This window comes from Chrysemys picta, chromosome 3 (assembly GCF_011386835.1).
Source record: "Chrysemys picta bellii isolate R12L10 chromosome 3, ASM1138683v2, whole genome shotgun sequence".
NCBI classification, from domain to species: domain Eukaryota; kingdom Metazoa; phylum Chordata; order Testudines; family Emydidae; genus Chrysemys; species Chrysemys picta.
Genome location: NC_088793.1, coordinates 124,751,878 through 124,773,618, shown reverse-complemented (window position 1 = coordinate 124,773,618; position 21,741 = coordinate 124,751,878). Strand labels below are relative to the sequence as shown.

Below are 21,741 nucleotides of genomic sequence, written 5' to 3'. Positions count from 1 at the left end.
ATGCTGTAGATTAGCCTTTTTCATGCAATGTATGGCATAAGTTTGCTGTTCTCAGTGAAATATATTTGATAGCTAATAATCACATCCACCCTCCCAAACACTTTTTATGTGTGCGCACACACAAATACCCAAAAGTGAAAGGTTAGATATTCAAAATAAAAACCCCAGACAATCAGTCACGAAAGTCATGGACTTCACAACTGCCATGGTAAAAATCCTTATTCATATGTTTAGATTATTATTATTATTAAATATTTAATGTCTATTTTACAGTAGCATGCAGTGTCCCTTATCCATTGATGAGCCTTTCCTGCTAGCTGCTGTACAACCAGCGGCAGACATAGTCCCTGCCCTGATGATTTTAGAATCTGTTCGGCAGTCAATTTCAGTCCTGCTTAAAGGAAAATTGAATTCATTTTACTTAAGCATCACAGTGTGAATATATTAAAAGTAAGAGTCTCTTCACCCCATGAATAGAACTGTAAAGTAATGTGTTTTTTTTTTTTTTTAAACAAAATTGTAGTTGGCATTTAATTCTGAGCCTAAGTCTGTAGGTTGCCATCTTGCTAAAAAAGCAGTGCTGCTGGTTACAGTTGGCATGTGGGAGTGGCATGTAAGACTGCAAACTAGATTTACCTTCTGTTATCTCATTTGTTACTACTGTGGTTACATGTGGACTGCAGCTGCTTCCTTTTGATGTGTTAGCATTTACAATTTAAGTGCCACAGCGGGTGTGTGACACAGCCTTCTAGAGCTTAATACTGGTTCAACAATCAAAAGAAAAAGTTTGTTTTAAAAAGTAAATATTTTGTTAAATTATTAACCACTAGAGTTGTTGCATTACCCTTCTCTTTATTCACCCTCTCCCTCTTGAATATTTATTTACTAAATGAGAAATATACATAGCATTGGTATGGGATTGTGGTATGTGTTTGGTTCCTGCTGTGTGTTTTTTTTTTTAAACTATTAGTTTTTGTACTGTTACTCAAATCTTCATTTATGACACACTTACTAGCTTGACAACTATCAGAAGATGAGAAAGAGAAGTAGCCCTTGCATGCAGCCTAGCCCTATTCATGTCACCTTTAGCTACTGGGAAAATGGGGTGCTGGTATTTCTACCAATATATGTTGTTCCTGAACCTTGCTTCACGGCTCCACCTTTCATATCCTCTTGAGGCAGACAGGTGAATTATAAAGTTGCCTTCTAGCTGCTGAAAAGGAAAGAGAGCTTTCTGTCTCTTCTCTTCTCCTTCCAGAACTTCTGCCAGCTGTATATATCAATGTTAACTTAATCTTCCCACAGCCTCCTGGCTGCTGTGAGCAGTGGTGGGGGTAGAGGGTGGAAGAAGTTTTTATTTTTCTTTCCCACCCCAACTTCCATTTTTTGGGTGTGGGAGGCCTTACCCTTCAACAGCTCTACTTTCTGCCTCTCCTGCTCTCCCAAGCGTTCTATCACAGCTTTCCCAAGCAGAAACAGCATAAAATTGATAAAAACTGGCAGTTTGATGTTTACCCATGATCTTTTGAATAGTAGCACTGAAAGTTCCCAAAATCTTGTTAGTTTCACTCTGTGATGAGCAGCAGTAGAGGCCCTGGATCTATCTATCTGTCTGCAGACTCAGGAAGATGGCACTGAACTTGTTTACAGTAAGCTCCCATGTGGAGGGTGCATAAAAGCTAATGCGCATATATATATGAAAGCTTAAATGCTCCCATCATTAATGGCTTAGATCCCCATGCTTGGTCTTGTATTTTGTAAGTGGATTTTTCAATCTCTCTTGGTAATAGTAGCATGATTTTAATATGAATATATTAATCTGTAAACCCTTTAATTATTAAACTAGTACTGTGCAGAACAGAGACTTCTTTCTAGCAGCTCTTAGACTCACCTTATCTGACCTCACTTGGTGAGGCTGTCAACTCTTGAAGCAAAGATTACTACGCATCAGTTTTGCACAGCCCTGCCTCATTCACTATTCACTTGCACTATGTTTTTCACCACATGCATTGTGTGCACATTGGCCTTCCTTCCTCGCTTTTATGAGCTGAACAAGAAAATCCCATGCAAATATACTGCACTTATGCAGAGTTCAAATAAGACATCAATTTGATCAAATCCAATTTACACTGGAATACTCAAATGCTTTTCATTGACTGCTATTTCCCTGGCCCATTTTAATTTTTTCTTACAACAAGAGATCTTTAAGAAAAGTTTGTAGGAATTTTTCTCTAGTAATGAATTCTATGCCAATATTAGGTAGCAATTGTATCAGTATTTTATGCCCACTACTGGCAGTGTTAAATGCTGGCTGGTTAAGATACTAGAATGGCTGCTAACTTAGACTCATAGACTCATAGACTCATAGACTTTAAGGTCAGAAGGGACCATTATGATCATCTGGTCTGACCCCCTGCATGCTGCAGGCCACAAAACCCTTCCCTGGACTCTGCCTTTGAAGTCTCCAATCCTGTGTTTCAGTGACTTCAATCGGCAGAGACCCTCCTGCTAGTGATCCCTGCCCCATGCTGCAGAGGAAGGCGAAAAACCTCCAGAGGCTCAGCCAATCTACCCTCGAGGAAAATTCCTTCCCGACCCCAAATATGGCGATCAGTAAGACCCCGAGCATGTAGGCAAGAGTCTCTAGCCTGACCCCTGTTGGCCATTGTACTATTTACTTACCATTGCTTGGTTTTCCTTGGCTACTATGTTTTACCATGAAACCATTCCCTCCATAAATTTATCTAACTTAATCTTAAAACCAGACAGGTCCGTCGCCCCCACCGTTTCCCTCGGAAGGCCGTTCCAATATTTTACCCCTCTGATGGTCAGAAACCTTCGTCTAATTTCAAGCCTGAACTTCCCCACGGCCAGTTTATATCCATTCGTTCTCGTGTCCACATTAGTACTAAGATGGAATAATTCCTCTCCCTCCCTTGTATTTATCCCTCTGATATATTTAAAGATAGCAATCATATCCCCCCTCAGCCTTCGCTTTGTCAGACTAAACAACCCAAGCTCCTCTAGTCTCCTTTCATACGACAGGTTTTCCATTCCTCTGATCATCCTAGTAGCCCTTCTCTGCACTCGTTCCAGTTTAAGTTAATCTTTTTTAAACATGGGAGACCAGAACTGCACACAGTACTCCAAATGAGGTCTCACCAGCGCCTTATACAACGGGAGCAGGACTTCCTTATCCCTACTAGATATACCTCGCCTAATGCATCCCAAGACCGCATTGGCTTTTTTCACCGCCACATCACATTGTCGACTCATAGTCATCCTGCGGTCTACAAGGACCCCTAGGTCCTTCTCCTCTTCCGTTACTTCTAACCAATGCGTCCCCATCTTGTAACTAAAATTGTTATTAGTCATCCCCAAATGCATCACCTTACACTTTTCGCTATTAAATTTCATTCTATTTCTGATACTCCAATTCACAAGCTCATTCAAGTCTCCCTGCAGAATATCCCTATCCTCCTCCGAATTGGCAATGCCTCCCACCTTCGTATCATCCACAAACTTTATCAGTCCACTCCTGCAATCGGTTCCGAGGTCAGTTATAAATAGATTAAATAAAATGGGTCCCAAAACCGAACCTTGAGGCACTCCACTAGTAACCTCCCTCCAACCTGACAGTTCACCCTTTAATACCACCCGCTGCATTCTCCCCAGTAACCAATTCCTTATCCACCTCTGGATTTTCATATCGATCCCCATGTTTTCCAGTGTAACCAATAATTCCTCATGGGGTACAGTATCAAACGCTTTACTGAAATCCAGGTATATTAGGTCCACCGCATTTCCCTTATCTAATAAGTCTGTTACTTTCTCAAAGAAGGAGATCAGATTCGTTTGGCACGATCTGCCCTTCGTAAAACCATGTTGTAAATTATCGCACTTGCCATTAATCTCAAGGTCCTCAACTAGTTTCTCTTTCAGAATTTTCTCCAGCACCTTGCACACTACAGATATTAAACTAACAAGCCTGTAGTTACCCGGATCACTTTTTTTCCCTTTCTTGAAAATAGGAACCACGTTAGCTATTCTCCAGTCTAACGGGACCACTCCCGAGTTTACAGATTCATTAAATATTATCGCTAATGGGCCTGCTATTTCCCGCGCCAATTCCTTCAATATTCTCGGATGAAGATCGTCCGGTCCTCCCCACTTAGTCCCATTAAGGTGTTCAAGTTTTGTTTCTACCTCGGATATGGTAATCTCCCATCCTGTATGCCCCTCTGTAATGGTGCTAGTATCCCTAATTCCTTCATTGGCCTCATTAAACACCGATGCAAAATATTCATTGAGATATTGCGCCATGCCTAGATTATCTTTAATCTCCTCTCCGGCTATAGTCTTCAGCGGTCCCACTTCTTCTTTCTTTGCTTTCTTTCTATTTATATGGCTGTAAAACCTTTTACTATTGCTTTTAATTCCCCTCGCTAGGTCCAACTCTACACGGTCTTTGGCCTTTCTCACTCTATCTCTACATTCTCTGACTTCACTAAGGTAAGTTTCCTTACTGATCCCTCCCCTCTTCCACTCTTTGTACGCTTTCTGTTTTTTCCTAATCGCCCCTTTGAGACGGTCGCTCATCCAGCTCGGTCTAAATCGCTTGCTTAATAATCTTTTTCCCTTTTTGGGGATACAGGCCTCTGACAGCTCATGCATCTTTAACTTAAAGTAATCCCAGGCTTCTTCTGCCTTTAGATCCATTAATACGTTTGCCCAATCCACTTCCCTTACCAGTCCCCTTAATTTGTTAAAATTGGCCTTTTTAAAATTATAAACCCTAGTCTTTGACTTAATTCTGTTACTCCTTCCATTTAGTTTAAACCGAATTAGCTCATGATCACTGGAGCCCAAGTTGTCCCCTACTACCACTTCCTCAACGAGGTCCTCACTACTTACCAGAATCAAATCTAAGATGGCCTCCCCCCTCGTCGGTTCAGCTACCACTTGATGAAGGAATTGATCAGCAAGCACATCTAGGAACATCTGAGCCCTATTATTGCTACTAGCGTTTGTTCCCCAATCTATATCCGGGAAGTTAAAGTCCCCCATAATTACACAGTTTCTATTAGTATTTACTTCCCTAAATACATTAAATAGTTCCTTATCCATATCCTGGGTCGATCCTGGCGGTCTATAGCACACCCCAAGCACTATCCCTGGAGAGGCTCTAGTAATCCTTTTACCCAGTGTGAGTATTGCCCAGACGGACTCTGTGTTATCTATTCCATCCACTATTATTTCTTTACAGCTTATTTCACTATTGACATACAATGCCACCCCCCCACCTTTACCTTTCTCCCGGTCTTTCCTAAACAGCGCATACCCCTCCATACCTGTGTTCCAGTCGTGACTGTCATTCCACCACGTTTCAGTTATTCCTACGATATCCGGTTTCAATTCTCGGACCAAGAGCTCCAATTCCTCCATTTTATTACCTAGGCTTCTCGCATTGGTGTATAAACACCCTAATGTATGTTGTTTAGCCTGTCTCCCATTAGTAGCACTATATGTTGCGGGCCTCTTTGTGTCCGTCCCCCCTGTCCTTCCTATGTCCAATCTCATCTCCCCGGCTATGTCTCCTCTTACTTCGCTCAGCTTTTCAATACTGGAATCTGGCGTGGAGATTAACTGTGCATCTCCCAACCGTCTCCCCAACTTGTACCATTAGATGTGTTCTGAAAGGTTAAGAGTGGGGTGACTGACAGGATGGGGTATTAGTAGGAAAGCAGAAGAGAAGACAGAAAATACAAAAAGAAACAAGGCAGAGAATTTCAGTGTTTCATGCCAGTAAGAAAATAAGCACTGCCAAAAAATCGATTCAGGCACCAGGAAATTGAGGGGGTGATAAGGATTTTTTGGCATAAGGTAAAAAGGGTATAAAAACCCCAACAAAATAAAATTGGGGCATGAAGCTTCTTAAAACTTTGATTCATGTTTTTTGTCACTGGAGAGATACTGCCCCACTTATTCAAGTTCCTGAAATAAACTCTGCCAGTTAGAGACTCTGAAATGCCAACCTCTGTTCATGGTTCATGTGACATGCATGTTTGGTTAGAAACGTTTAGAGGACAATGTTGCTGTTTCTTTATGTTGTGTGAATAACATACTTTCCTTACTGCAAATAGCAGCTAGTTTTCCGGCAGATGCCTTTTATGGTGCATTTAGGTTTTAATGCTTCCTTAATCATTTCCTCTGTTGCAGCTTAAAAAGGCAAGGCACGGCATACTGTTAAGTTTCTAGGCAGCTGAGCTGACTGTTCGGAAGGGAATTTCTTTCCAGGGTTCCAATGTGAGAAAGCTTACCTGTGAAATTTTGGCCTGTTTTAGATCTTAAATCTATGTTTTGAGAACGGTTCAAAGTACCATAATTTGATTGATTCATCCAGTGCACTTTCTGATATCAGAAGAAAAGAGTTTCAACTAGAATTCACTGCAGAAAGTTAAACAGTCTTGCAGATAACCCAATATTGCATACTGATCAAAGTCAGCAAATTTTACATTTATAAAGAACCAGGCAAGATTTTAGCAATCAAGAGGAAAGTTCTGAAGGGCTTTAAGCAGCAAATAAGGAATTGACTTTCTCCTTGGTGCCAGTTTTTCCTGTAAGTGTTTTTGGATTTATTGATATGCATTTTATCAGGAGATACTCCTTTGGGGAGTATGGCAGCAGTCTCCATCAGTTCTCCTCTGTATCTATATGAGTGCCACATCTTCTGCTTTTTTATGAAATTGACAGTGGTGATTGCAGCCAATATCATAGAGTATCCATCTTTTCATAAAACTAACTAATTCATGGAGGTTTCCGTCAAGGCTCTGAACAAAATAAGTCAGCCAGACTACCTCAGGCCCTCTAATTTCCTGGCTTGATAGACTGGGAAAAGAGCCATTTGTTGTCTTCTCAGTTGTCCATATATGGACAAATCGTCTGCCTAGCTGAGAAGAAGCCGTAATCTTTCAGAAGAGCAAAGAATACTACACGATTTTGGAAAGTGAAGGGTTTGTAAGACGAGGTCCAACTTAAAATAATGGGCTACTAGATGTTCAAAACAGTGTGGACTGAAGTTTGTAGCATGAGACTGTTTTGGAGAAGAATCACTGCTGTAAATGGCTAGCATAAATTATGTTTATTCTCACCCCACTTATTTGGCAAGTTTTTATTTTGAGAAAAATCAACATTGCCACTGGTGCAGATGGGACCTGTGGATTTCCAATAAATCTGTATTAAGATTTGGAAATATTTGGATTAAAGTTAAGTTTGGTGCTTTACCATGAAGTTGAAAGTACAAAATAAAAATCGTATCTACTTTAGTATGTCTGTCTTAGGTCATGTCCAGCTCAGTACTGCACTTACCTCTTTCAGAAAGGCCTTCGTTGGGATGAGTTGATGGCCTGGATGACAATGTTAAGCATTACCATATGGGAGATTCAGAAGCCACCTGGGAAATCTTGATTCTCATGTAGGCACTGTTTAAGATTGATCGCAGAGTATGGTGTTAGTTTTCAGTCACCCAGAAGGCTGTCATGTGGGGTTCTGTAGAGTTTTACCCCAGTTTTTCCCTATTTGTACAAAGGGAATGCGAAGCTGCTAGGAGATACATAGTTTTCATTCAGAAAGATCCCAAAATGCTACAAGCTGATTTATAAGGTATGTTTAGGAATTCCTTTAGCCATTGATGAAATGCAGCTATCTCTAGAGCAAGACACAGCTGCTGTGTCTAAGAACACAGAAACATCATGTTACAGTTAGGACGAGAAGTGAAGAATACTGTAGCCAAGTGAAACTAAATTGGTATGTTTATGGTAGACAGAATGTAATCAGCCAAACTAGAATTTGGCTGGTGTGCCATGATTAACGTCTCTATTCCTGATTTGTTTTTTTGTTTTAAATGAGTTGGGATTTTTAATGGCTGCAGATGGCCAGGACCTCATTTGTAGGTCTTATCAAAAAGATTTGCACCTTCGGCATAGTGCCCACAAGTACTGTTGCAGGGCATTGTTTAAGCATTGTCAAAGGAAAATGTGCAACCTTTGACTCACCAAACCACTACCTACAACAATTGGATTTTCTCTTAAGGTTTCCCTAGAACTGACAGAATTTGACACTCTCTTTAAGCATATGAGATTTTATGAAATCACAACCCAAGGTGGTATTTTTTCTAAATACTGTGCTTTCAAGGAAAAATGAATATTAAGATGGTGGGTGGGATTTTTCAAAGGCAATGGGGAAGCCAGTGGGATTTGGGCAGTTATTTCTTTTAGGCACCATTGACAATCCCAGATGTATTCCTTACAAAATAATAAAATATTGTACTGCAGATTGGGGAGGCATGGCAATAGTTTGAAATGTAATGGCCTCTTTTTTTTTGACAATTGCAGAGGTTTTGCCTAAATTGATATAATCCCTTTAACGTGATTGTTTTTAAATGTTAAATTAAAAAAGGATTAACTGGGTAGCCTCAGATGCTTTTTGGTACCAAATAGAATGAAATTTAAAGAGGTCGGGGGGATCCTTTTCTGTCTTTGAGATTGGTGTGGTCAAAAGTAAAGGAGCAACGCCTAGATTGACTGCATTCATTGGGAAGAAGATCAAATAATGTAGTTTCCGATAGTCTGTCTGTAAATGTGTGGGGTTCTATAAACTTCAGTCTCTTCAGTCAACATTAGATAGATGTGGTTTGAACTTCTGAACTTTGGCCTACATATTTTACTCTAGATTTTTTTTTTTCATGGGGAAAACATTTTTGTTTCTGTCAGTCTATTTCATGAGTAGATTCGAAGCAAGAGACCTTCTGTCTTATGGTTGTGAGCCTTTGTAGTAATAATAAAAAAGGGTTGTGCTTAATTTTTGCTTATATCCAATTTCCTTTTCCCCCCGTCTTTGTTATCTGGAATGAGCATGTTTGTGTTCCCTGGTCATCAATGTTTTAATCTACACGTATCCCATTAGATTAATTGGTAGCCCCTGAATTGTGAAAATGATCACTGCATTGTCTTATCTTCCTCTCTATATTAAGCTAACTTCAAATCATTGGTGGTTTCCTTTTTGCTATTATAACTTTTGCTAGAAGCACAAGATACAGTTAGGGCTGCAAAACGGTTTCTGTTACATCCTTCTGTTTTTAGAAGTTCCTAAGTGAGGTGTACTGCCCCTTTAAGGGACGGTATGGTGCTTATAGCTGAGACAGCCTGGGTGCAATCAAGGAGCATCCTGCCCCAGACTAGGGGCTGGGCTATTTAAATAGGAAAAGGATGCTGATCTGGGGAGGCAGAAGGTCCTGCTGGCTGCCATGGATTGTAGGCCCCCTTAGGCACAAGGACATGGGGCTGACCAGAGCTCTAGAGACTCTTGTTTTGCTGACTGTAAATTTGGTTGCACTGACTCAAGGCTCTGAGGTAAGGGGGTTATAAACTTTCTTAATCTGCTCTTCCCACAACCTGATGTCTAAGGGAAAGAAGAAAGCCAGCCAGCCAGCCAGCCTGCCTGCCTGCCTCCTAGAACCATAAAAGATCTATGAACTTGACCAGTGGAGGTCAGTTAGGAGGCTTTGTTAGAGTGGAGGGTTTTTTGTTAGTTTGGTTTGGCCTCCGCCTTCTCAGGTTCCATACACATTCTTTTAAAAAGAAAATCCTTTTGAAATTGACCTTTATTCTGCCTGACCTTAGGCCGAGAGCCAATATTTGGGCTTGTCTTCACTAGGAGAAAGTTGGAGTTTAGGTGAGGCTCAGCTAATGAAAACTAGCTAAGCCTGACCTAAGATTGAAGACTTTTTTTCTAATCTAGATAAACCCTTTATATGTGTCTTGAGGTAATTGCTAATTTGCATATATTTTAATAGTCATTTTCTTTGGGAAAATGAAACCAAGCATTTCCCCCCTAACTTCCACATCTTCAGGGGCAGATTGTCTGCCACCCTGCAGCAACCTCAGGAGATGCTCTCCTCTTTCCCATAAGGGCTGAGCCCCTCCTTGCTTTCTCTGGATGTGTTCCATCTAAGTCTGTAACTTATTTATGCTCTGTTTCTTGTCCCCTCAGATCTCTGAGCCTCTTTCAAGTTTTGTTCCGTCTCTGTGCCTCCTTGCTCTCTACATCTGTCTGCTTCCTTATTTCATCTTGGCAACCACTCCCTGTATTCCCTCCCTCCAAAGTTTCTTGTTGATCAAACAATAATATGTTCCTTGATTTTGTGACTCAAGATCCTCTGTTGCCCAAATGGCTTGAGAACTATCTTCTTTGCAGACTACCAAGAGAGGACTCCCTGCCCTCTTCCTCATCTGTGGTATTCAGTGTCATTGACCTACTTGCAGCACCACATGTTATGAGATTTTGGAGGCAGGCCTGAGAAATCCTGAAAAAACCTGAGTTTCAGGTAAAAAGCCTGACGAGAGGGAGGTGTTGGAGCAAAATCAGTGGGGAATATTTTGGGGAAGGGCATTTATTGAGAGAGGAAGGCGGAGAGCCTTAGGCCACTAAGAGGTGTAGTTTGGCTGTGGAACTGACTAGGGGGTTGTGTGTGGAAGTGGCAGGAATCTGGGGCAGCCTAAGGGGGTGGTTGACCAGGATCATGGAGAACCAGAGGCAGCTTTCCCCCATTTGACCCCAATGCTCAGTTCTCCCACCTGCACTAGGTCTGCCATTGCTGACTCCTCCTTACTTCTGGCAGTTCCATGCTGGATGGCCTCCAGGAGTAACATTATGAGGAGAGGGAAAGAGGAAACCTTGCTACCATTGATCTCCGCTCCACAGCAGCCCCGGCAGTCTGTAGAATAAATTGCAGGGGAATCACTACTGCCACCCTGCAGCCCATGGGTGAGAGAATCCTGCAGGACTGCAGAAGTGTGTGGTGGTGATGGTGGTAGGTGGCCTGCAGGTGCATCACACATGTAGCATGACACTTGGTTAACATCTAAGTGATGGAATTTCATTGCAGAGCATGCTTGGAGCTTATCACAAATCAAACCAAACCTGCCTCAACATCAAAGAGAGGAGGAAACCATAGTCTCAAAGAAAAAAAGGCACAGATCCGGCAATTTAAGGTGCCTCTGTAGTTTCTGCTGCTTTCTGTGATGTTCTGCAATTTCTAGACTCTTATTTTGAATGGAAGTTTCTATTTTTCTTTTTATAAAAGCCAATTTGATGCCGCCGTATTTAATTCAGTTTTGCAGAAAATTACCTCCTGGCAAACAGAATCATCATCAAAAATGGAAACACTGCTGTCTGTTAACCTGTTCATCTTAATGAGGTGTAAACTTGAAAGTCTTGTTGGAATCTTTAAATTTGTATATTTTGTGGTGTTTTCTCCACTCTCAGCAAAGAAAATGGTGAAATATTGCGTTAAAAATATGTAGCAGCCATTGAGAAGGAATCAGACTGCAGGGATTTAGTCCAGATGAGAGAGTATCTTGCCATGGGCCAGTTTAATCTGTTAATGATTGTGTGTTTATAAACTATAGCTAAGTTTTATGTATTAAATTGTTTTGAGATGCTATCTTGATTTTTAGGTGATTTGTTAACTTGGGTTTGATCCTGCTGCCATCAAATCTGTTTGCAAAACTTCCATTTACATAACTGGGTACAGGATTGTGCTTTGTGTCTGAGTTAGTTGTCAAAAGTTAGAAAAATATGTTTATGAAATTGTATGACTCTAAAATTGGAAATAAAAATTCAATTTACTTTGAAACTAGAAATGACAAGAGAAGATTATCATTTTCTCCACCTACATAAAGATAGATGTGACAGTTGCGATGTCCCAGCTGGTTTATAACTTTTTTTGTGGACTGAACTACTAAATTGCTTCCCCTCCAACCCCCCGCTTTATATCCCCATGGAGTTTCCTGAACAGTGAAGAGGACCCTTTAAACCATAATGCTAGATGTGGTTAGTCTTGATGACACGGTTCTTTGAATCTTTTAATTTCCTTTATTAAACACCTCGGCTGCATCTAAAAAGTGTCTTCTCAACCTCAGAGTGGTTGACATACACAACACCTTTCTCCCCTCTTCGGGATACTTAGACTAATCAGAAACAGTGTCAGGGCCTAGGTTAGAAGATCTGAAGAGCAACATTCTCCTTTTTGAACATTCTGGTCTAGAGTCTGACCTCAGTTACATTGGTATATATCCAGAATAACTGCAGTGAAGTCACTCGAGATTTAAACTGGAGAAACGGAGATCTGAATTTGTCCTTCTCTCCAAATCTTCAAAACTATCCTTCTTCTGTATGAATAGATCTTGCTTTGCTTTCCCCTAATCTTTTTTCTGTCTGTGTAACTAGACCTGGATCTCCTTTCCAAGCATAAACTGCTCATAGAGCAGCCATTTAAGGGAGTAAACTGCTGTTAAAGCAACATGAGGCTCCCTCTAAGGAGTTTATTGCATCAAGTTAAAGCTACTGGCCTAAGAAGCAAAAGGCTAATTCAGAGATCCAAACTTTGGTTTCCCACTTGGCAGTGCATAGTGCCACCACCAGGCCATTGGAACATCTGTATTTTTTCTTTTTAAATTAAATTTTACAGCACATATTCTGCTAGGGGTTATTCTAGTTTAATCTGAATAGCAGCTAAAGACACTAATAAAATGAATCTTTCTCCCATTAAGCATGGACACCATCACTTGAGAATCCCCTCTGGTATTAGAATGTGATTCCTTAAAGATGAGAGGGATAATGTACATTCTGTCCCACCCTGGCCTGACCATGTCCTCGCCCAATATAGGATACTGGATCCCTGCCTCCTTCACCTTGTGAATACCACCTATGCAGTGTCTTTTTCATGGTTTTAGGAAGGGAACTGCAGAGGTGATTGATTTGTGTCCTGTTCCCTTTCTGCCTGGAAGAGGTGAGATTTGTAAGCAAATCTAGCATGCAGTCTGGCCCATAATTTCTTGATTTTACTATTATTTGTTTGGATTACAAATAATATATTTGGGACTCTATTGTGCTAGGCACTGTACAAACACATATAATAAGACAGAGTCTCTGCCCCGAAGAAGAGCTTACATGATAAAAACATGAGACATACGCAAAAGGAGGGAGAGGAACAGAGAGGTGAAGTGACTTGCCCCAGCTGAACATCGCATCAGTGGCCAAACTGGGAATAGAGCTCAGGGCACCCGACTCCCAGTCTGGTGCTCTGTTTGCTAAAGCAAGATTCCTTGTAACTTCCTTGTAGTCAGGGTTGCACTGGATGTCAGGTGGAAATTGATTTTTCCTGTATGGTTATGTACTTACAGTAAAACCTGCCAAGAGCAACCAGACCTGGGATTTAGCAAAAGTGGTCTCTCTTCAAAGATTTGCACACGAGAGTGGAGGTGTTCCCTGGCCCCTACAAGTAGTTACTTGTCTTTCTCTCTTCAGAGGTGATCTCTAAGACAGGTTTTTCAGTATTTATAACCAGATCCAGTAAAACGAGCAATTCTGGAAGAACTGTTTTTATTTCTTTGTGTAAACTGAATGATAAGTAGTTAGTGCATCTGTTCTAAAATAACAAATAGTCAAAGTACTGAACTATTAGACTTCTGTGCACTTGGAAAGCAATATAGAGAGGAAACTGGGAAAGCAATGCAGAAAGAAAACTTAAGTTGAAATAACTTCAGGAGTTCGAAAACTTGCCTTTCTCGTCATCAACCATGAATTACAAGGACACTGGCATATGGTGCTTAGTTTAGGCCCAAAATCTAGGTTCTGTTAAAAATAAAAAGCAATAGGCTCACGAAACCTAATTACTAGATGTTTTAATTTTTTAAAATAAAATTTCAGTGAACTTAATCTTTTCTTTTGTTTTTAATGTAACCATTCCTTGTAGGCTTGCGCTGTTATTGCCTGAGAACCAGAAAGTGGAAGTAACCAAGCTAGTGTCATTGTCCGGGATAAGTGAAATGCAAAGAGTAAACAACATAAATGATAGAATTTTTAAAATCTAAATTAATTTCTATCAGTTTTGGTTACCTAGAATGATCAGCTTTTTTAAAAGTATTTTATGTCAGTGTTGTTTTGACTATTTTGCAGTTATCTTCAAAACCATGTAGAGATTTCCCCCTCAACTTTCTGTAGCAATTTAGGGCCCTGATCCTGCAAAAGTAACCACTACTAGACACCCTTATGCTCACTGGAGTCCTACGAAAGTATTCCAGGTAAGTGTAGAGATTTGGGTGCACACTGGTGGATCTCTTTGTGGAATCCAGGCCGAATACTATAATTTATTGAGTTACATCATTATAATTATTGGTGTTCAAAGTTTATCTTCTTGTCTCTTTTACCCAATGATAATATCCAATTGCTTTCATTACAAACTCATAATCTTCCTTTGTGTGTCACTCATGAATGAAATCCCAACTGTCTGTCATCCCAACAATATTAAAATAAACAGTTTTAGTGACCTGGGTTGTACAGAACCTGCTTAGGAAACTCACACTTAAAATGAAAAATGTCTAATGTTAGATAAGTATTAAGTCTAATAATTTATTTAAAAACTTATCCATGTGTGTTTTTTAAAAGGTTTTGATGTTTAATTATGCAGTTCTTTTAATTTATTCAATAAGTGGTGTGTTCGTTTTCATTCTGTAATTGTGATTGTATTCACCAAATATGCTGATTATATTTAGTCTGCTTTTGTATTTACAGTACATAGTAAAACATTGATATTGTTCTATGCACTTGTAGGTTTTGTGAATGCCTGTTCTACAGTAAGCTGTCCATGTAGGGAATGTGAATGAGTTTGGACAGAGTGCAAAGTTGGATTCAGATTCAGCAAATGAGTCAGCAGCATCTTTGTGCTTGGAAAGATAATTGAGATAGCATTTGGAACACAATTCTAATTTTTAATGTTTAAAAAGTAATGACTACAGTACTATAATATTTATAAGCTATTTGGTAAAATTGTATAATAGGCTTAATGCATAGAACTGAAAGACCCACCTTAAATAATGATTTCAGGTAGGCAGGTCGGTACGTATAACCAAGCATGTTATCCGTACTTGGTTATACGTATAGCTGTTGTACAAAGCAAGCAAGCAGAGTTGATCTTAAAAATTGCTGCAGTCTGATATGTGGTGTCATTACTCAGTTAAATTTTGTAGTTCTAATTTTACTTATTTTTCTTTCCAGAAAATATATATTTTAAAAACATTATGCAAAATATGGTAATAAACACAGGCCTGATCTTGCTTCCATGGAAGTCAGCAGTGAAACTTACCTTGACTACAAAGGGACAGGAGGAGCCCCATGAAGGCTACCTCTTTAAATTACCTAGTAAATGAGAAATGGGTGGAACCTTCTCTATCGTGTTGTGATTTATTTATTTATTAATGTATAAATAGAAGCATTCTTAGCAGTTTTGATGAAAAGGAATGCCTTAGAAGGCATATCAGTAACCCTGGGCATGTTTTGTAATTAATTTAATTCTACTCTTAAATAATGCAGTTGCACTTTTCCCCTTCTTACTTCACTAATGGAGTTAGCTGCAGCAGATAAAAGCCATTATTCTCCTATCTGTGAAGTAACAGGTAACCCTAGCTGCTGTGATTTGCAGGGCATGTCAGCTCTGGTCAGAAATGGTTATTCCAGTCTCTCAATGTTAGGTGTTTCACTATGAGCAGTATAATCATCCCTGGCACAAGTGATACTTGTTGAGAGACTATTACCTTTCAATGTATTAGCATTTTTCCAGAGGGAAAGATGTACTTGTAATTCATGATAATACAGCATTCAGCAATTTTATGCAACAATGAATAATTTAATTAAAGTCAGTTTATCTATAGTGGTGTTATCGGAGATGGGTAAAATTTGTTAAAGATTGCTAATACCTCTGTGGTGATAATAATAGTTCCTTAGTTTTGGACTTTGGGGTCAGGATTTTGTGAATCCAATAGTCCTTATGGGAGATGAATAAAACTCTGCTCCAGAGTTTTGTGGTACAGGCTAAGTTTATATTGTCATGCAGGCAAATCTGTAGTGGTCACAGACAATCTTTGACCTCAACAAGCTCAGCTAACTTGCTAAACTTTGTTGAGTGATAATGTTACCATTATAGTTCATGTAGAGGCCAACTGCTCTGTAGAAATGCTGTCTATGCTAACAGCACCTGATGTGCTTTGATCATTCTCATTCTTCTAGATAATGTTACCCACAGTACACAGGTGCTCTTTATTTACTTAAGTATAGTTCAGCCTTCCCAATTTTTTTTTTTCAGTCAAAGAACAGAGGTACAGTATTCACTATAAAATGGCTTGATCTACAAAACACAGAGCACAATTCAGGTTGCACAATGTAGATTTTATTTTTTTTAAAATATGAAATTACCTAGGTTTTTTAAAACAGAAAACTGAAAAATCAAAGAAATTCCATTATGCGCAACTGTAAGAGATCCTGTTACTTCATTTGTAGATGAGAGGAAATGGCAGGCTACTTGCCAGCCTCCTGAGTTAGCGGTATGAGGTCTTGCTTAATAAGGAGGATTGTGAAGTGCACAGAAGTATTACCAGAAGTCAGTGGAAGAGTGAAGAGTACAATAAGTGGTTTCCTGGCTCCCAGCACAGTGCATCCTCCACAAGGCTAATGGTATTTTGATGAAGAGCAGAAGCATACGTTTTTTTTCTGTAACCTGCCTGAAGCTGTGTGTTTGCAGGAGGCTCAGCAGGTTCTGGGAACATGTGAAGTTCAGTCAGAACATTTAGAAAGTTAAAGGACAAGTGTAGAACAAGTTCTGTCCATGTTCAGTGGATGATTTTTGGCTGGTTATAACTTAGCCATATTTGGTCAAATCTTCACATAGACAGTGAAAGGCTCATTTCTGACCTCAGATGTACCCACTGACAAATGTCAAATTCCTACTCCTAAATTCCTGAGACATTAGAGCTAAGAAAATAAATATATAAATGAACTGAATTTTTTTTTTTTTTTTAGCATTGGTAAGCCTATATATTTTTTCACCACCTTATTCTCTGAAACAGTCCATTTTTGCTCAACTTTATTTTAAAAAATGTAACCTGAAGTAGAGGCCATACATGGAAAATTTCCTCCTAAATAGTTAAAATTTGTTGTAATCATAAACAACTGTAAAGGGGGATTATAATGGAAAGTGTTAGGCATCCTTAACTGTAGGCATTGCTACTGTTCTGTCTGTAATTTTTCTGAGGTATTAATTGTAGAGTTTTTATATATTTGAGCTTTTGGCTTGTGGCCTAGCGGTAGTTAGTTGTAATATTGTTTGGGTTTGATGTCTGCTATTCTTATCTACTCCCCAGGGTTTAATGATTGTTCTGTTTTATTATCAAACTAGCTGGTAGCTGGACTGTTGTGAGCTATGTCAGGTCTCTCAGCTAGGCAAAGTTAACTGTGGCCAATTCGTGGATAGGAGAATGCCAATTTATAAAAAAGGAAGAACTCTTTGAAATGTGTATCTTTTCTACATTAGACTTCTGCCGCGGTTTTGTCTCCAGAAGGAATTTTTCTGCAGTTTTGTTTCCACTCCTGCCACCCCTGTGAAGCGCCTCATGTAGGAGATCTCAAAATGGAGGTCACACTGCAAAGGCATGTCTAAGGGTCCTGCCAACCCTGTCCTTTCCATATGATTATATGGGTGGGTGCTACCGGCTAGGTCCAGGTAAATGGAGGAGGCATGGGACAAGAAGTTCTGATATGGAAATGGGAGTCCCATTAGGGAAAAATTTGAGAACCACTGAACTAACATGTGGTTGGTGCTATTAAAAATAATAAGATGCACAAAAAAGTTGATGTATCTTTAAAGTTGTGATTTCAGTCTCATTAAAGGTTGTTTCCTACAACAGTCTGACCTCTTCCCCCTTGTATATCCACATACAGTTAGGTCTTTCAGTACATAATCACATAGCAGTGAGTAATGTGACGTACATTGCCCAAGCTGAGGGAAGTGTGACACATAAACCAATGGCATGACTAGTGAAAAGTAAATTGAATTTGATTTTTAAGATACTTTCAGATTTAGTCATCTCAGACAGCGCTATTAGCACAATAAATGTTTTTGTAAGCATTAGTCTTGCAGTGCCCCTTTTTAACATTTATTTTTTTTACAGCCACCTGGTGCTGAGAGCTGCTTAGAATCTAGTGGGTGAGAAAGGGAGGAGACGCTGATGTCACAGTGGCCTGGGGAGAAAGTTCTAGGAAGAGTCAGTTGGTCAGTTAAAGACCGACGGTCTGTTGGGAGGAGCCCTGTCTGTGTGTCCGTCACTCAGCATCCGCTGTCCCAACCCGCATCGCGGTGCTCTATTGAGTGGGCCCATTATCTGATGCTTCCCTGCGCTTCGCCAGCCACGTCAGAAGCAGCGCTGTGCCAGACGCTCAGCACGAGCGCATGGACGACACCAGCGAGGAGAGGGGCAAGACGGCCAAGCCTGGTGTGCTCAAAACACCAGAACCACCTGCTGCAGCATGTAAGAGGGACCAGAAAACCCAAAACCAGAGCATGTATTGGATGGCAGGAAAAAACTTTGGTGAGGAGAAGCGATTGTGTCTCAAACTTTTGAGTGGGCGCAGATAGGTGACAGCACGTGGTGGTGGTGGGGGGCACGTTTATTGAAATGGTGGAAAATAATACATGGTACAACAAAGTAACAGAGCTTCACAAATCAAATTTTAACATTTCAGCCTCACATGGTTGTGTTGCCCGTGTGAGCAGGGCATAATTGAAACTAGTTTCAAAAATTAGTTAGAAAAATCCTTCTGTGTGTGTGGTGTGTTTTCTTTCTTTTTTTTTTTTAATTAACACATTTGTATTCTGTTCATGTACACATCTGTATTCTGTTCATGTACATGGCAAAACCCATGCTGGCTGAACTGCTAGGTTGGAGGGACAGACCTGTTGTTCAAGCCAGTTACGTACCATTTTTCTGTGTTCTGTCTCTCAAAAGCTCCCCAAATCCAGTGTATTTCTGTGTCCTTATTTATCTCCTCAGATGCCCCTGTTGATAGTTTTCAGATATTTTAAGTCTTTTTTTTTTTAAATGGTTTCCTAAGAGACTTTAGTTTGTAGTGTTGACAGAGCCAAAGTTTAATTTCCTTTTTGGTAAGTAGGCCCTTGCTAGCAGGGTTTGCAGACACATCCCACCTTGTAATTACTGCTGAAGAAGGCTGACCTACAGAAAATGGGAGGATGACAAGGGAAGCTGTCAAGAAGGTTTTGCAGGAGCTTGGAAGGTGCAAGAGAGAGTTGTTGGAGAGGGAAAGCTGGACGGAGGAGGAGGGGTCTGGGAGAAGCAAGGCAGAGCAGGTTGGCGCCTGCCAGCCTTATCAGAAAGGAACAGTGAAAGGTTAGATACTTTAAGTGAAAGGAGGGAAGCAGAGCCACCTGGACCCTGCTAGAGGGTGAGTTGGCAAGCCTCATTAAAGAGGAGATTGATGCAGCTGGCTAGCCCTGTTGGAAGGATGGGATGTCAATTTCTCACCAGGACAGAAGTTGGCTAACCCAACCAGGAGAGTGAATGGAGTGGGCTGGTTGGCTTCTTCATGAGGGAGAAGAAAGAACTAGGCAGAGAGGGTCAGCTGGGTTGAGTGAAACTAGCTGCTTTTCTAAGGGGTAGGTGTTTTGGCTTCAGTCCCAGAAAGCTTTAGGCAAAATAGTATTATGCATGCGTCACTCTGATTGACTGAAACATCCCTGTTAGTCACTGCTGCAAGTGGGTCAGTTCCTTTTGTTTGCAGAAGTCAGTTCAACTGTTCTTGCCTTTATAAATTTGCCAATTGAGTTTGTAAAAGCTTCAAAAAAGGCAAAATCTTAAATTTGCTGTTAAACACTTGCTGCAAATTATAATTATAATTATATTTAAATTATAATTACTGACTCAACTTTCTCCAATGAAAGCTTTAAAGATGGAATATATAAATAAATTTTTAAAAGAAAAAACCTTTAAAATCTAAAAACTTGCTCCTCTTAGTTTTTCTGGGTTCTTTTTCGTCTCTGGAAGAAACTGGTGTCCCGCACAGTCTCCTTTCCTGTCTCACCACTTCATCCACCAACATAGCATCTGCTCTTACTTGAGAGGTTTTTAGATTTGATTTGGGAATCATTAATGATTCAGCTATTTTCCTTTTAAATGTAAAAGTTTAGAAAACCTTGCAGGAGAGATGAGAAGTTATTTTGATGAAAAATATTATATCAATGCCTGCAGTCATAGATCATCTCCAGAGCAGGGTGTATAAGCTTGGTCAGCATTTAGGAGAAGAGGCCTCCAAGCCCAGGGTGTTGGAAATAGTTTGGTGATTCAGTGCATGGCATTCTTTCTTCTGTGTCAATAATGAAGTAGTGCCTGCATGTAAATTTAGAAGACACTGTGCTGTTGACTGCGGCTTTGGGTGAGCTTTAAAACCGAAGATCCTGTCCATTTGTTGTTAAATATCCCATGCTACTTTGTTTAGGTGTAGTGGTGTTAGCTACTGTCACTTCACTAAATACCTGTTTGATTACTTGATTACCCATGCTGCTTACCTAAAATTCTTTTTATGGAAGAAGATATTCTCCACTTCTCTCATAAAGACTGGTGTGCATGGTACTGGTGCAGAATGTCTGCCATGTTGTACTCAGAAAAGCTGCATTTCAGAAATGAGGGAGTGATTTATCTTCTCTAATTCAGTCTACAATATATACAGTACCCACACATCTGCCAGGGACTGGAACAATTATGTATTTGACAGAAACTGCTGGCTGGATAGGTGGAACAAGCTTGCATTCAGTAAGTTTAGGGAGACTATTTGCCTCTAAAGCCAGGAGGTTGCCCAATAACAGAAAAATTCACGTTAGTCTGTAGAGCGTTTTATAATCCTTCAAAATGAAAAAGTCCTATACAAATGTGTGTGGGGGGGGTAGTAGTCTCAAATGTAAAGCTACAAAAGCCTCCCCAGGAGGGTACAAAATGTGGAGGAGGGAAGGTAAGAGAGGCAAAGAGAGGTAGAGAATCAGAGACAAAGAGGTAGAAGAAGCCAGCAGGAGAGTAAAGTCATGGTCTTCCAGAGAAACATGATGAAAGAGGAAGGGAAAAGTTAAGACATGTATTTTTAAATAAATACAGGCTAGTAAACCAAAAACAAGGAATAAATGGATAGAAGAAAGGAAGGTTTTGGCTTTGTCATGTGCAAAGCTTTTATTGCTAAAAATACAATTAAAATATGAGCAATGCCACTAGAAAATGCAACATTAAATGTCAGTACCCCTAACTTCTGTGGCTCTATTGATAGTATTTGTGATGCAGTTCAGCAAACAAAACTAATTTGAACCTGTGCTATTGTTTATACCACACAATGCCTTGTCTATTAGTCAATCAGAATGCAATGCTTTTTAATGGCATTTTATAATTGTGTGCACCTGTTAGATGAAGTTGGCAAATGTGTATAGAGAAACATTTACAGATTGCTTTTGTTTAAAGTGAAGTGTTGTCCCCTTTGGTAACCATGATGGGTGGGTGGATGGATGGCATTTTGTGGATATGTTTCAAGTTATAAGTTATAGTCCTTTACCCCATAACTATTTAGTGTAGAGAATCCATAAAAAACAACCGTGGTAGATTATATTTGTCACCTAGGTCAGAACTATATGTAACTTTTTAGAGGATACATGAGAATAGTTTTCATCTTCAGAAAAGTAATATTTTAAAGTTTTAGTTTGTATGTCCCAAGTCTCAGGCATGCCTGACCCTGACTTTTGGACAAAAAAACTGATCAGGGCAGGACCAGATGAGTAATGTTTGTGGTGGTTCAAATCTC

At 39.9% G+C, this 21,741-nt stretch overlaps 1 protein-coding gene across 8 annotated transcripts in view; it reads left to right on the top strand.

Annotated features, from left to right (window-relative positions):
* PDE10A (phosphodiesterase 10A) overlaps window positions 1-21,741 on the top strand; it is a 548,616-nt gene that overhangs the window by 300,048 nt on the left and 226,827 nt on the right. Inside the window, exon 1 of one of the 8 annotated variants that reach the window (XM_065590406.1) lies at window positions 18,091-18,479. The exons of the other annotated variants lie outside the window; for them this stretch is intronic. Within the exon in view, the coding sequence (XP_065446478.1) occupies window positions 18,341-18,479 (139 nt within the window). The 5' untranslated portion in view covers window positions 18,091-18,340. Of the gene's footprint in view, window positions 1-18,090; window positions 18,480-21,741 lie in introns of those variants that run through there. 8 annotated transcript variants of the gene reach the window in all.